Genomic DNA, 16,790 nt, shown 5'->3' on the forward strand with positions numbered 1-16,790 from the left:
GGTTCTTCTTTTGCTGAATAGATGGAAGTGTCGTGGGAGTCTTCAGCAGGTACCAAAAAGGTACAAAGACAAAGTTGCATAATGTGAAGGGCCAAGAGGAAAGAGAATGGCAGTGCAACATCTACTAAGGTTGACAGGCAAGGGAGTTTTATTCAGTCTAGTCAAGCAAAAGGCCTCCTGGTCTATTAGAGTTAATGCAGAGTTTACGGACCAGAAAAAGAGAGAAAGCAGCAGGAATTATATCAGCCATGTATATCATTCATTCAGTAAGCCAGTCATTGAAAAAGGTCCACAGAGGGAGGAAATTAGGTGCAAGGAAAAGCAGACAGTCCAAATGCTGTTGCAGCTGGAGCACCTCCTTCACAAAGAAAGATTGCAGCAGTCGAAGATTTTCTAGTCTAGGACAGATGAAGACTAGAGCAAGAGCATAACAAATTACCTGTAGTTTGGAGAAAGACGAAGATATTGGATTTATATCCCGCCCTCCATTCCGAAGAGTCTCAGAGCGGCTCACAATCTCCTTTACCTTCCTCCCCCACAACAGACACCCCGTGAGGTGGGTGGGGCTGGAGAGGGCTCTCACAGCAGCTGCCCTTTCAAGGACAGAGTCTCAGAACAGCTCACAATCTCCTTTCCCTTCCTCTCCCACAACAGACACCCTGTGAGGTGGGTGGGGCTGGAGAGGGCTCTCACAGCAGCTGCCCTTTCAAGGACAACCTCTGCCAGGGCTATGGCTGACCCAAAGCCATGCCAGCAGGTGCAAGTGGAGGAGTGGGGAAGTCCACACACTTAACCAGTACACCAAACTGGCTCTCCAGTTGGGAGGTGGAATCTCTCTTTTGCAATACTTTGGAACTCTGGCAAGGTTGACCAGTAGAATATTCAGGACAAGCAAAAAAGTACTTCTTCCTGCTGTGCTTCATTAATTTGTGGGATTGGGTCCCCCGAGTAGCCACTGGCTTTGCTGGCTGTCAAGAGGAGATCAGACAAATTGACAGAAGGCCGGTCTGTCAACTTCTGTGGCTCACGATAGCAGAGCATCTCCTTGCGTGGGCTGCGAGTTCAAAAAGGGCAGGCCTGTCCTGTGTTGGCTGATCCCCGGGCAATAGAGGCCCCCGCCTGTCTCCAGCAATGCCAGAAATTAAGTCACCAACCGGTTGGTCTAAAGCTGGCCTACGCAGCTGTTGTGTGTCACAGATCCTGCAAGATCTCTCGGGGCTTTCTTCCCCTGGCCAAACCATCACAAGAGTGGTCAGATGAGTTTTGTCATGGGGCCTGCCCTGCCATCTTTTGGACCCATCTCCCAGAGGACCTCTGAACTTGCCAAAGATTTCTGTCCCAAAGTACCCCCACTCTAGTCTGGTCCCCAGCTCTCCTCCCAAGCTGTCTGAGAATACATTTGCCATCACAAAGGGACAATCAGAGCACAAATGCACACACATTGGTAGAATATAGAAGAGCTTCAAAACGAATACTGGTGAAACTCCCCAAAACGGAAGAGAATGAACTGGGGCTATCCTCCAGTTAAAGAACTGTGGGGCGACATGATAGAGGTTTACAAGATAATGCATGGGATGGAGAAAGTAGAGAAAGAAGTACTTTTCTCCCTTTCTCACAATACAAGAACTCACGGGCATTCAATGAAATTGAAAATGGATAAAAGGAAGTCCTTCTTCACCCAAAGGGTGATTAACATGTGGAATTCACTGCCACAGGAGGTGGCGGCGGCTACGAGCATAGCCAGCTTCAAGAGGGAATTGGATAAAAATATGGAGCAGAGGTCCATCAGTGGCTATTAGCCACAATGTATGCGTGTGTATGTGTGTGTGTGTGTATACACACACACAGAGTGGCTAATAGCAACACTCTGTGTCGCACAGTGGCCAATATATATATAGGTCACTGTGTGACACAGAGTGTTTGACTGGATGGGCCATTGGCCTGATTCAACATGGTGTCAGGCGATGGAGACTCCAGGCAGTATTCATTGAAACAATGTATACTTTATTGAAAACTCATAGCTGGATACAGAAGTTGAGACTAATACCTGGGAACGGGTGTCTCTTAGTCTTATGGAATCTACATCAAAGCGATATCTAAACAAAAGTACTATTCTCAAAACAACAGGGAGTGAAGGTGCAAACTTTCACACGAGAGCTTCCACTTATCTCTTTGCCTCTGGGAAGCTGCTGGGCAATGCGGTATCTACTAACGGTCGCATTCCTTTGCTCCTTTTACAACCTAAACAAAGTTAACCCTTCAAACGTCCCCTCTTTGATATGTGGGCTAGCTACAATATAACAAAAGGCTTTTGGTTAGTATGCAGAGTCCATTTGGTTAGTATTCTATAATTTTAGTATGATAGAGTTACAGAGCCTGACACATGGCTTCTCTTATGTTCTTAAGAAATTCCAGTCCATTAACCTTACTGCTCTAGCTGAATGGACAATTTATTAGAATCAGGGCTTTTTTTGTAGCTGGAACTCCTTTAAGCTGCACCCCCGATATAGCCAATCCTCCCAAGAGCTTACAGGGCTCTTCGTACAGGGCCTACTGTAAGCTCTGGAGGATTGGCTACATCAGGAGTGTGTTGCCTAACATGCAAAGGAGTTTCTGCTACAAAAAAAGCCCTAATTAGAATCATAGCGTTTGAAGGGACCTCCAGGGTCATCTAATGCAACCCCCTGCACAACGCAGTAAACTCACAAATACCTCACCCCACACACACACCCAGTGACCCCCTGCTCCATTCCCAGAAGATGGCAAAAAACCTCCAGGATCTCTGGCCAAAGTGGCCAAGAGAAAAACTGTTGACCGACCCCAAAGTGGGAATCAGCATTTCCCTGGGCGTGTCAGAAAGGGCCACGAGAACAAAGCACTGCTGCAGCCCTTCCTGCCCTCCTTCCAGGAGCTGCCTAAATTCACAGAATCAGCACTACTGCCAGGTGGCCATCCAGCCTCTGTTTGAAAGCTTCCAAAGGAGAGCCCGCCACCTCCTGAGAAGGCCTGTTCTACCGAGGAACCGCTCCAACCGTCAGGAAGTTTTTCCTAACGTTTCGCCGAAGCATCATTCACTGCAGCATCAACCGGCAAAAGCAGCTTGGGCAACTTTTGAGAAGATGCAAACGTCCTCTAAGAAGTGCTCTCGTTTGCACAGGGAGGGCCACTGCTAAGACGTCACACCCCCCCCCCCCCGCGGCTCCTATTCAAATCATCATCAGATCTTAATTGCGTCCAGCTGTTCACTTGATCAAAATTAATATAAAAAGAAATACATTGACTAAAATCTGGTGGCCCTAGTAATGATGCCTAGTATTTATAGAGAGCGCTGACAGTGCCAGAGTGCTCCGCACGCATAATCTTGCTGTAACCCTTACAAGCATTATCTCGCTGTAACTCCTGTAAGGCAGGTGAGCATTAGGACCCCCCAGCTGAGAGAGCCTGGCACATCTAAGGTCACCTATGAACCTGCCTTCTACTGAATCAGACCCTTGGTCCATTGAAGTCAGTATCGTCTACTCAGACTGGCAGCGGCTCTCCAGGGTCTCAAGCTGAGGTTTTTCATGCCTATTTGCCTGGATCCTTTTAGTTGGAGATACCAGGGATTGAACCCTGGGACCTTCTTGCTTACCAAGGAAATGCTCTATCACTGAGCCACCATCTCTCACTTGCTGAGCTTGTGCTACAGGAGAAACTCACGACCTTCAGCCGCCCTCGAACAGAGCCAGGGCTTCCTCTGCCTGGTGGAACTCTGTGCCACATAACATTAGAGAAGCCATGTTGGATCAGGCCAATGGCCCATCCAGTCTAACACTCTGTGTCACACAGTGGCCAAAAAGCCCAGGTGCCATCAGGAGGTCCACCAGTGGGGCCAGGACACCAGAAGCCCTCCCACTGTTGCCCCCCCCCCCCAAGCACCAAGAATACAGAGCATCACTGCCCCAGACAGAGAGTTCCAACAATACGCTGTGGCTAATAGCCCCTGATGGACCTCTGCTCCAGATGTTGATCCAATCCCCTCTTGAAGCTGTCTATGCTTGCAGCTGCCACCACCTCCTGTGGCAGTGAATTCCACATGTTAATCACTCTTTGGGTGAAGAAGGACTTCTTTATAAGAACATGAGAGAATGTCAGGTCCTCCCACACTTTATGCAGGGCCTGCAATGTTCCACCAGGCTTTTGGTTGGGGACAACAGGAAACATCCTGGCTGGCACTCTCCTCTCTGCCGCCTCCTCCTCATTATTATCATTTATTAAATTTATGGATTGCCCACTCCCTGCTACCGCAGGGCTCTGGGCGATTTACAACATTATTAAAACAAATCACAATAAAGCATCCCGTTACCCTTTTTACCGGCAGCCCAGTCTGGAACTGGTTAAAGAATGATTCATTAACACCATCTGGGGATTGTTTTTAAGAATGTAATCATGTATTTATAATATCTTCGATCATGTCTGTGATGTATAGTGTTTTATTGTTGTTCATTGCTCAGAGCCCTGGGCACCCAGGCCCAGGGACTGGGCAATCTATAAATCCAAATTAGAAATAAATATAAAGCAAGGGGCTTTCAAATCCACAGTTCAGTCGCTCAGCTGCTACGCAACCCTGCTTGAAAGGGAAGAGCTGAGGATTTCCAAAGGGCAATTCTTTGCCACTCTCCCCAGCAGCAGCATGAAGTCGTGAAACACCAGGGCCGGCTCGCCCACTAGGCAAACTAGGTGGTTGCCTAGGGTGCCAGCAGAGCAGGGTTGTCGAATTTGGCCTTCCCCCCATTCCCCCCAAGGCAAATGACTAGCTTGCCTGCTCGCCAGCCTCCTCCTCCCTCCCTTCCCCACCAGGTCTATTTCAATGCCCGGGAACAGGTGGTCGAGTGCCATGCTCCTGGGCTATCTAAAGGCACCCCCCGTCGATCAGCTGATCAACTGCCCATTCTAGGGCATTGAAATAGATCTGGCAGGGAAGGGAGGAGGAGGAGCTGTGGAGGCTGAACGGCGGAGCGCGGCACTGCAAAGGTGGGCAGGCCATGATTCTGCCTAGGGAGCCCTGCAGCCTAGGGCTGGTCCTGTGAAATACAAGTGCATCTACTGCACAGTTTATACGGATCAGAGAATTAATCTTTCCTTGGCAACAGTTTTTTGAAGGCACCGAGTACACACATCCTTGATGGGAAATAAATGTTATATTTAAAACAAGGTTAAAGGTAAGAGGTAGTCCCCCTGTGCAAGCTCAGAGTCGTTAACGGCTCACGGGGTGATGTCACATCATGACATTTTCTTGGCAAACTTTTTTGTTACGGGATGGTTTGCCATTGCCTTCCCCAGCATGCTGGGTACTCATTTCGCCAACCTCGAAAGGATGGAAGGCTAAGTCAACCTTGAGTCGGCTACCTGAACCTGGCTTCCACCGGGATCGAACTCAGGTTGTGAGCAGATCTTGGACTGCAGTACTGCAGCTTTACCACTCTGCCCCACAGGGCTCCTATAAAGCCAGGGTACAGAACTTTTAATTGTTATCTCTTCTCTACAAGCATGCACATTCCCCGGTGCAGCACAACTTCACCTTAAGCAAAAAGATTCTGAGAACTGTTCCTTTGCATGCTATTCAAGTGGAATGCCTCCTTCATCACACTAGTGCTCTGCAATCTAGGGAATTAGGCTTTAGGTTTCAACGCGTTGCTTACCTCAATGGCACGATGCTGTGGAAGAGCTCGTTCAATGTGATCGTTGCCTTCTGCTTTCAGCTGGATATGATACATGCAATTCGGCTTTTAAAAAAAGAATGAGACAATATGAAACTTGACCCCCATTAACAGCAGTCATCAAAAAAATTGTTTTAATTTGAACTTGGGTCTCCTGTTGAGACTGTGAGGACTTGGAAGCGCTCAACTGCGTTGAGTCCATGAGCCCTTCTAGAACTTTAAGTACAGTGAAGAAGATGATGATATTGGATTGACAACCTGCCCTCCACTCCGAATCTCAGAGCAGCTTACAATCTCCTTTATCTTCCTCCCCCACAACAGACACCCTGTGAAGTAGGTGGGGCTGAGAGAGCTCTCCCAGAAGCTGCCCTTTCAAAGATAGTTATGGTTGACCCAAGGCCATTCCAGCAGCTGCAAGTGGAGGAGTGGGGAATCAAACCAGGTTCTCCCAGTTAAGAGCCTGCAGACTTAACCACTACACCGAACTAGCTTTCTGAAGATGATGATATTGGATTTATACCCCACCCTTCACTCTGAATCTCAGAATCTCAGAGCAGCTTACAGTCTCCTTTATCTTCCTCCCCCACAACAGACACCCTGTGAGGTAGGTGGGGCTGAGAGAGCTCTCCCAGAAGCTGCCCTTTCAAAGACAGCTCTGAGATAGTTATGGCTAACCGAAGGCCATTCCAGCAGCTGCAAGTGAAGGAGTGGGGAATCAAACCTGGTTCTCCCAGATAAGAGTCTGCGGACTTAACCACTACACCGAACTGGCTCTCTGAAGAAGCGCCACAAACAAAATGATTGCCACAGAGGATGCAGACAACCACAAAATGGCAGCCAGGGAATCTGGGGCCAATCACTGGCAGGTGCCAAGCCAAGCATCCTCTTCTGATGTTTCTGAATGGGTGTTCCCTGAAGACAAAGGTGATGCCTTCTACTCCAGTGAAAGCCGGCACTGACTCTTTGGTCTGGAGAAGCAACCAGAGGGAACACCAGGAACCATATAAGTGAGTGTTGTGGTACCCACTGGCAGGGCCTTAGGGATTCCTGCCATTCACCAACACTGCAACTGCTACACCAAACTGTCCTGCTGATTGACTACACTACAAACGCATGTTTACCAACTAATAGGAAACTATCTTTTGGGAAAGGAGCAATAAGTGCATAAGTGCAGATGGACCCCTTGCGGCTTCAAATGGCTTTGCGGGAACCCTGGCCCTCTAGTGACTCGTTAGATGAGCTAGTGGAGATCTGGAATAGCCAGCTTTCCACAGCCATTGACAAAATTGCTCCCCGAAGTCCTCTCCATCCGCTCCGTGGTATACCCCGGAGCTGCAATCAATGAAAGCGTAATAGTTTTAAACTGATAAATGTATTATGTTTTTTATATGTTTTATGGAATAGATTGTTTTTATGATACTGTAAGCCGCCCTGAGTCCGCTTGCGGAGAGGGCGGGATATAAATGTAAAGTAATATATAAATAAATAAATAAATAAATGGTGATTGAGACAACTAGAGAGACAATAGCAACGTACTCGTGACGAAGCTTCAAGAACATCTTATAGGTCATTTATGCAGACCTATGAGATAGCAGTCCGGGCCACAAAGAAGGTTTACTTTGCGTCCCGGATTGCATCTGTGACCCCGCGCCCAGCACAATTGTTTAGTATAATTCGATCATTAACAGTTTTACCGCAAGGTAAACCAAACGTTAGAGAATTGGGAATTGGCTGCGAGGCTTTTGCGAGTTTTTTCGCAGATAAGATCTCATCGCTCCAACGCGACCTCCCCACCATAATTGAAACAGTGAAAGAACTTGAGGCACTGAGTGCATCTTCTGGTCCAGTTCTGAACTCCTTCAATTCATTCAGCCTGGAGGAAGTCGATAGGATCCTTTTCGCTGTGCGCCCTACGACCTGTGGGTTGGATCCGTGCCCGTCCTGGCTTATAAAAGCTAGCCAGGCGCTGTTACGTGAGCCACTACAGGGTATTGTCAACAGATCCCTGGTAGAAGGGATCTTTCCCACACCTCTTAAAGAGGCGGTGGTCCGTCCCCTCTTGAAAAACCCATCTGCAGATCCAGCTGTATTGGCGAACTATCGGCTGGTATCAAACCTTCCCTTTCTGGGTAAGGTCATAGAGCGGGCGGTGGCAATTCAGCTACAGGGATTCCTAGATGACACTTCCGCACTGGATCCATTCCAGTCCGGCTTTCGACCAGGTCACGGGACGGAGACGGTTCTGGTCATCCTCATAGATGACCTCATGCGACATCAGGATCGGGGCGGCTCAGCAGTGCTGTTATTATTAGATCTGTCAGCCGCATTTGATACGGTTGACCATCAGCTACTGACTAGCCGCCTTGCGGATGTGGGGATTCAGGGGTCTGCCTTACAGTGGTTGGCCTCTTTCCTTCAAGATCGGGGACAAAGGGTGGTGATAGGGGAAGAATCATCCCGAAGGCATCCACTTATATGTGGTGTGCCACAGGGTGCGGTTCTGTCCCCGATGTTATTTAACATCTATATGCGCCCCCTTGCCCAGATTGTCAGGAGGTATGGGCTGGGATGTCACCAATATGCAGATGACACCCAGCTCTATCTATTGATGGGTGGTAAGTCCGACTGTACCCTGGAAAATCTAGACCTGGCTCTTCAAGCCGTAGCATCTTGGCTCAGGCTGAGTCGGTTGAAGTTGAATCCGACAAAGACGGAGGTTCTCTGTCTGAGCCGGGGTGGTCCGGGGGGGGGGGAGATCCCTCTGCCGGCTTTTGATGGGGTGTCACTAATCCCGGCCCCCAAGGTCAAAAGCTTGGTTGTGCTCCTGGAGTCCTCTCTTACAATGGAGGCCCAGGTAGCAGCCACTACTAGATCTGCCTTTTTTCATCTTCAGCGGGTGCGGCAGTTGGTCCCCTTCCTGGAGCGCAATGACTTAGCACTGGTAATCCATGCTACGGTCACCTCAAGAATAGATCGCTGTAATGCTCTCTACATGGGGCTACGCTTGGCGCTGACCCGGAAACTACAGCTAGTACAGAATGCTGCAGCACGGCTGCTAATGGGGCTCCCCCAGTGGGAGAACATTCGGCCAGTGCTGAGAGAGCTGCACTGGCTACCTATTGTGTTCCGAGTCGGTTTCAAGGTGTTGGTATTGACCTTTAAAGCCCTCTATGGTCAGGGGCCTGTCTATCTGCGGGACCGCCTTTCCCCACACGTTCCCCGGAGAGCACTGCGTTCAGGGACAAAAAATCTGTTGTCCATCCCTGGACCAAGGGAGGCTAGGTGGCGGCAGACATGAGCTAGGGCCTTCTCGGTGGCAGCGCCAGAATTGTGGAATACTCTTCCAGAGGCCAAAAGGGCCCTGCGGGATCTTTCTACTTTCCGCAGGGCCTGTAAGACCGAACTGTTTCGACGGGCCTTTGAGAACTAACCTAATTTGGGAGAGAGCTGCCACTCTACACCGTTACAGAGTATCATGATCACCATTTACATTGATATCTACGTTAAATTATATTATAGTGATACAGCACCAAAAATGCAATGGAATGTTTTAAATGTTTTAAATAATTTTAAATTGTAGTTTTTTATTGGTTAAATTGTAAAAATGTATGTTGTTAGCTGCCCCTAGTCTGCTTGCGGAGAGGGCGGGATAGAAATTTAAAGTAATAAATAATAAATAAACCCCTGGATAACACAAAGAGAACTTCCAAGTCCCGTGAAGCGCAGTACACCAAACTGAAATCCCACAGTGACTGCCCTGATCCTTACCAGCAGCCCTCGAAGCCTAAACTTGCCCTCTTCATCCGTGATGGTGTCTTCTCCATACATGCCGCAGTCTCTCTGGCCCACAGCTTCCACGGCAACACCTTGTTCGGGCTCCCCATTTAAAGAGGAAACAGTACCATAACAGCTAAGAAAAAGGGCACACAACGGGTTTAAATGGAAGGTGGGAAAGTAGCAGCTGGGAATAAGGAAGAACTTTTTGCTGTAAGGGTCGTTCATCAGTGGAATCTGCTACCGAGGGAGGTGGCAAACCACTCTGGTGGCACATTTCCTGTGTTTGCCCTTGGTGAAGCCGGTGTGTAGCCAAATCTCATTGGCTTACCAGACAGCTTTACTGTCTGTAAGAAAAGACCTGTCTGAAAATCAAATGGGCACCTATGAAATCCCACTGGGCAAACAGAGAATTCTAAGTGGTGCGCCACTGCCACCCAGAGGCCTGACAGAGACTGCCGCTGCGTCACAAAGATACCAAAGCTGAGAAGCTGCTTCTCTTGCAGGAAGATTCCGAACAAATGCTACAGAACTTGGCTTGCCTGAAGAACACTTTCAAAAAACCACCACAAATGATAAACCAAAAGAAGTGGGGGGGGGGGGAGGGGGAGGGGAGATGAGATGAGAAATTCACAAAGTATGTATTCCAGGTCAGTGACCCTGGAGGGTTGGGTTTTTTGGATTTTTTGCCATCTTCTGGGCATGGAACAGAGGTGTCACTGGGTGTGTGTGGGGGGAGGTATTTGTGAATTTCCTGCACTGTGCAGGGGGTTGGACTAGATGACCCAGGAGATTCCTTCCAATTCTATGAATTCACTGCCAAAAGAGGTGGCGGCTACAAGCATAGACAGCTTCAAGAGGAGACTGGATAAGCATATGGAGCAGAGGTCCATCAGTGGCTCTTAGCCACAGCTTATAACTGGAACTCTCTGTCTGGGGCAGTGATGCTCTGTATTCCTGGTGCTTGGGGGGCACAGTGGGTGGGCTTCTAGCCCCACCGATGGACCTCCTGATGGCACTTGGATTTTTTGGCCACAGTGTGACACAGAGTGTTATATGAACATATGAATCTGCCTTATACTGAATCAGACCCTTGGTCCATCAAAGTCAGTATTGTCTTCTCAGACTGGCAGTGGCTCTCCAGGGTCTCAAGCTGAGATTTTTCACACCTATTTGCCTGGACCCTTTTTTGGAGATGCCAGGGATTGAACCTGGGACCTTCTGCTTCCCAAGCAGATGCTCTACCACTGAGCCACCGTCCCTCCCTGTGTTGGACTGAATGGGCCATTGGCCTGATTCAACATGGTTTCTCTTATGTTCTTATGATTCTATGTGAAACATACCTCTCTTCTCCAGCAGCTGGATTTGGTTTATCTTTGTTGGGTATACCTAACTTTGTCCCACAGGGTTAAGTGCTTGCCCATCCTCAACCCAACAATCGAGTTGGTGAGCACTGAATAACGGCGACTTGCATGCACTGACCTGTAAGCTGTTCTGTAACCAACAATGGTGATTTTAAGATTCTGTCCCTCTTGAACTTCGATCATTTGAGAGGAGGGCTCAAAGCGGAATTCTTTCATCATGGGCTTGAAATAGTACTGCCCAGGGCTCTACAAGGAGGCAAACAAGAAGGCACCATTTTAACTTTGCTCCTGGCTGCAGGATTCGCTGCAGTCTTGAAGCAGCAGCTGGAAAAACACTTGTCAGGAATGCTCTTAGCTGGCGGGGGAGGGGGGGGGCGGCAAATTTGCTTAATATAAGAGCCACACAGAATAAATGTCAGGAAGGAAGGAAGGAAGGAAGGAAGGAAGGAAGGAAGGAAGGAAGGAAGGAAGGAAGGAAGGAAGGAAGGAAGGAAGCTTTAACTGCCTTTTTCACGCCACTAGCTAACAGAACAGTGGGGGCTTTGAGCGCCACACACTATGTATGAAAGAGCCACATGTAGCTCCTGTGCCACAGTTTCGCCACCCCTGAAAAGGCTGAACAGCAAACCAGTATGCACATAATGGAGATGTTTTAACAGATGTGAGCCCAACTTTTTTCAGTAAGAATTGTTCAGCAATGGAATCAGCTCCCTAGGGAGGTGGGGAGCTCCCCCTCACTGGCAACCTTGAAGCAGCGGCTGGACAGGTACTGGTCAGGGATGCTCTACACTGGTCCTGCGCTGAGCAGGGGGTTGGACTAGATGGCCTGTACAGCCTCTTCCAACTTTGTGATTCTATATGATTCTACGAGTTAAAAAAATAGCTGGAAGATGCTACTGAGATGCATGAACCTGCCCTGTGCCATCAGCTTCTCCACATCACTGTTGTCTATTCCGCCTGACAACTGCTCTCCAAGGTCTGAGGTCTTTCACATCACCTAACCCCTGACCTCGATAGCCCAGGTGAGCCAGATCTTGTCAGATCTCAGAAGCTAAGCAAGGCTCAGCCCTTATTAGTATTTGTAGGTGAGATCCCAAGAACCCCAGGGATGTGACAAGTAGGCAGGCAACAGGCAACATCAACGTCTCTTGCCTTGAAAACCCTCCAGGGTTGTCAGAGGTCACTTGTGACTTAACAGCACTTCATGGTTGTGGCACATAATTATGGAATTGTCTCCCCAGGGAAGTTTGCCCATCCCCCTCGATCACTGTCTTTTGCCAGAAGGTGCAGACTTTTCTGTTTTATTTTGCATTCCCTCTCCCTTTCCAGCTTTTAATTGCTGACAAGAGTTGTTTTTAAAAGTTGGTTTTTAGCGTCTTTTAATTGTTGAGGGCCTCAAGACCCCTAAGCGAGCAGCAAGGCAGGATAGTGGTCTGTTTAATTAGCTAATCCATCATTTCACCACCACCATGGTTCATTTAGGTTCTCATCTCAAAGAACTGAGATGTATTTAAGGGTCTGGATTTTAAGGAGGACTGAACAGCAGATGCAGATAAACCGTACCAGGTTGGAAAAGGTCAGCATGCCGTTGTCTTGGGTCAGGAGATTCGATCGGAACACTCCTCCGCTGAGAGAAAGGAGAACTCCGGCAAGAGGGTGATCCTCCTCAGATTTGATCTGCAGCAAATGAAAAGAAAATGGAATGTACACAACTCAGTGAGAGGAACCCAACACCACATGCACAGAGAGGTCTGGCCTGGTAAGCTTGTGATGGTCCAGAAGAAAATGGCCGCTGAGTAACTAATGAACCATTACCTATCCTCTAAAGTTTTGCCCAGGAAACTTCTTGAGTAAATGCAAAAGAAGCTTTTAATGAAGAATCACTTAGCAAACACTTGTAGCAGGTGCAGCTGCATGCAAAATTACCATCTTGCCAGACTGATAATAACCCAAAGTCACAGTTCAGATATAGGTTACAAATTCCTGCCTGAGCTCTTGCCACCTAAAAGTCTTTGAATTAATTCCCAGACCACCACAGTGTTGCATTTTCCAGTTCTGCAGACATCTTTCCGTTTGTACCTCTCTCTCATTCCTAGGCCCAGGCTTCCCACAAGAACTTACCCTCTATTGGGGCCTCATACTATTCTTCCTTATACTATAAAACCATAATGAATATATAGATATATGTTAATCAACGCTGATATTAAAAATGGATATTAATACAGTCGTGATTATATTTGGATAATTACATATGAAACAATACAGGTGGAAATGTAGATATGAATATGTGAATATTATGTAAATACAGAGCCCTGTGGTGCAGAGTGGTAAAGCTGCAGTACTGCAGTCTGAACTCTGCTCATGACCTGAGTTCAATCCCAGCAGAAGCTGGTTAAGGTAGCTGGCTCCAGGTTGACTCAGCCTTCCATCCTTCCGAGGTGGGTAAAATGAGTACCCAGCTTGCTGGGGGGAAAGTGTAGATGACTGGGGAAGGCAATGGCAAACCACCCCGTAAAAAGTCTGCCGTGAAAACGTTGTGAAAGCAATGTCACCCCAGAGTCGGAAACAACTGGTACTTGCACAGGGGACTACCTTTACCTTTAATTATCTGAATTTATATGTGGATACATGTATATGCTTTTAGTATCTGACCATTCATTAACAAGAAAACCACTTGGTTGTTTCTGAATCACAAATCTGAAACCTGACCATTGTACCTGACATATATAGGCCCATCTACTGAACCAGAAACATAAAAATCACTTAAATCATGGGGCACAAAACTGTAGAAGCCCAGGTGACCTGGACACTTCACTATCCTTGTATGAATCCATCAGCTGTGAAAATACTGGACAATACAGGAATTCACTTGTGGCACTCTTAAAGTCTGGAGGAAAAAAATAAATTAAAAGAATGCCATGATCACCCCCAATAAATTAAGCTGAGAAAAGCTTTTCTGCAGATCTGCATTCTTTGCTCTGGGAGCAGATGTCAGCATTTTTGTCAAATGTGACAAATCAGGCGCTCAAAACCTGTTTGGGGATCATGAACAGATTATTATCACAATAAATGGTTTACCCATGCTGAACAGTCCGGGGGGAAAATTCTCTCAACTAATACTCTTAACACATCACCTCTGTTAAAGCTCTCCAACAATCACTCAAAACAGGATAGAAGAAGGAGACCAGATTTATACCCCGTCCTTCTCTCTGAATCAGTCTCAGAGTGGCTTCCAATCTCCTTTATCTTCTTCCCCCACAACAGACACCCTGTGAGATGGGTGGGGCTGAGAGGGCTCTCACAGCAGCGGCCCTTTCAAGGACAGTCTCAGAGCGGCTCACAATCTCCTTTACCTTCCTCCCCCACAACAGACATCCTGTGTGGTGGGTGGGGGCTGAGAGGGCTCTCACAGCAGCTGCCCTTTCAAGGACAATGTCTACAAGAGTGATGGCTGACCCAAGGCCATTCCAGCAGGTGCAAGTGGAGGAATGGGGACGCAAACCCGGTTCTCCCAGATAAGAGTCCACGGACTTAACCACGACGCCAAACTGGATAATTAAACTGAACTATATGACTTGCCTATGCAACTCTCTCAACAGCTGGCACCATCACAGACTACAGCTGCAGCTGTGTGAGGCCTCCAGAGATGAGAAACCCCCTGCTGACTAGATCTGTGTCTGTTTTTTTTGGTAGGAGAGACAAGTCTCCCTCACCTTTCCTCACCACAAGCCACTGTAACAAACCCCCAGGATCCTCTGCCTGCTGATGTTGAGTGTTCTGCAGAGAGGACATTCCCAAATAATACGATTACCTCAAATGTGACTCCAGCAAGAGCAAAAGCTTTGAAGTCCCCAACAGTTCCCTCCACAGCACTCAAAACAAATCCTTCTTTTTGGGCAGCGACAGTGTACTCCAGGTCCCGGTGGAGTGGCCCCACGCTTCAAACAAAAGAAGAAAAAGGATTAAAACTACCTATTCCTGAGTCAACCCCTTTATCCTACGAACAGAACCACAACACCCAAACTCTTGTCGGGGGTTATACATTAGCCCCTTTGCACATACGAACCTCCTTTAAAAACTTCAGCTGATTCAGAAAAACCACCCACCAGGCTTCACCTGTAAGAGCCTTTGTCGTCTGTGAAAACTGTGATGAGGGGGGACAGCGCGCCTTTTTCACCAATGACGATCTCGACACCCTCCAGTTCAGGATGGATCTGCCCTTCCAGGAATAAACCTGCCTTGCCGTGGATGTCTATCAGCTTCCCAGGGCAGCTTTCTTAATGGGTGGAGCAGAGCAGGAGAAGGAAAAGGAATAAGGGTGTTAGGGTGAGAGCACAAATATGAAGGTTTAGAGCACCAGCCTCTCAAGCTATTGCCTTAATATGCTAGGAACTGTGTTCCCTCTAAGTTGAGTTAGTGTGAGCTAGCTCATGATTTTTAAGCCTCTGGCTCACACATCTTTTGTCTTAGCTCAAGAAAAATTGCCCCAGAGCAAACTTATGTATGTGGTAGCTCACAACTTGAATGCCAGTAGCTCACAAAGTAGAATTTTTGCTCAGAAGACTCTGAAGGGTGGCAATCGGGGGTGAGCTGTCCCAGAGGCGCACACTAGATTGTGGGGTGCCTCAGGGAGCAATTCTCTCACCGATGCTATTTAATATCTATATGCGCCCCCTTGCCCAGATTGCCCGGAGGCACGGGCTTGGGTGTCACCAATATGCAGATGACACCCAGCTCAATCTGCTAATGGATGGCCGGCTTGACTGCGTCCCAGGGAATTTGGACCCGGCACTGCAGGCTGTGACAACTTGGCTAAGGCTGAGTGGGTTGAAGCTGAATCTGACGAAGACAGAAGTCCTTTGCGTGGGTCGGGGCGCTTTGGGGAGGGAAATACCTCTCCCGGTTTTTGACGGGGTGCTGCTGAAAGCGGCACACCGGGTCAAGAGCTTGGGAATTCTACTGGAGCCTTCACTATCAATGGAGGCCCAGATAGCAGCCACTGCTAAGTCAGCCTTTTTTCACCTAAGGCGGGCAAGGCAGTTGGCCCCCTTCCTAGAGCGTCAGGACCTAGCAACAGTGATTCATGCACCTCGAGATTGGATTACTGTAATGCCCTCTACATGGGGCTGCCTCTGTGCCGAACCCGGAAGCTGCAGCTAGTGCAGAACGCGGCGGCTAGGCTGCTATTGGGGCTCCCGAAATGGGAGCACATACAGCCAGGGCTGCGCGGACTGCACTGGCTGCCAGTTATATGCTGGATTAATTACAAAGTGCTGGTTATTACCTTTAAAGCCCTATATGGCCGAGGACCTGCCTACCTGAGGGACCGTCTTTCCCCATATTAACCCCAAAGAGCACTGAGGTCAGCAGGGAAGAACCAACTGACCATCCCCGGGCCGAAGGAGGCAAAACTACAGAGCACTCGCATGCAGGCCTTCTCTATTATAGCTCCACACCTATGGAACCAGCTCCCGGAAGAAGTGCGGGCCCTGCAGGACTTTGAACAGTTTCGCAGGGCCTGCAAGACCATCCTCTTTGGGATGGCCTTCGCCGATTAAAAGGAAAACAGAAGGACTTGCCTAAGTGATTTTCACCATCTGCTGAAATAGCACCAGAATGTTAATTTTAGTAATTTTAGAATCTTAAATTAAACTGTTAAACTAGCTATTGTTTTTAAAAATTTATTGTATAATTTACTGTATTGATGCTGTTAGCCGCCCTGAGCCTGCTTCGGCGGGGAGGGCGGGATATAAATAAAATGATTGATTGATTGATTGATTGAAGCTTAGAGGGAATTTTGGCTGGGAACAGTGATCTCTTTAATTTGCTAGGAAACAGTGATCTCTTTAATATGCTAAAGGTAAAGGTAGTCCCCTGTGCAAGCACCAGTCATTTCCGACTCTGGGGTGATGTTGCATTATGACATTTTAATGGCAGACTTTTTTACGGGGTG

General features: G+C 48.1%; 1 protein-coding gene across 1 annotated transcript in view; it reads right to left on the reverse strand.

Annotated features, from left to right (window-relative positions):
* The window catches only part of LOC132588206 (BOS complex subunit NOMO1-like), a 54,974-nt gene that overhangs the window by 8,256 nt on the left and 29,928 nt on the right, over window positions 1-16,790 (reverse strand). The window contains exons 21-26 of the mRNA XM_060260557.1: window positions 14,954-15,113; window positions 14,649-14,775; window positions 12,401-12,514; window positions 10,956-11,083; window positions 9,468-9,609; window positions 5,682-5,765 (exon numbers count right to left, since the gene is read on the reverse strand). Coding sequence (XP_060116540.1) covers window positions 5,682-5,765; window positions 9,468-9,609; window positions 10,956-11,083; window positions 12,401-12,514; window positions 14,649-14,775; window positions 14,954-15,113 — 755 coding nt within the window. The remainder of the gene's footprint in view (window positions 1-5,681; window positions 5,766-9,467; window positions 9,610-10,955; window positions 11,084-12,400; window positions 12,515-14,648; window positions 14,776-14,953; window positions 15,114-16,790) is intronic.

The sequence above is a fragment of the Heteronotia binoei genome, chromosome 20 (genome assembly GCF_032191835.1).
Source record: "Heteronotia binoei isolate CCM8104 ecotype False Entrance Well chromosome 20, APGP_CSIRO_Hbin_v1, whole genome shotgun sequence".
In the NCBI taxonomy this organism is placed as follows: Eukaryota; Metazoa; Chordata; class Lepidosauria; order Squamata; family Gekkonidae; genus Heteronotia; species Heteronotia binoei.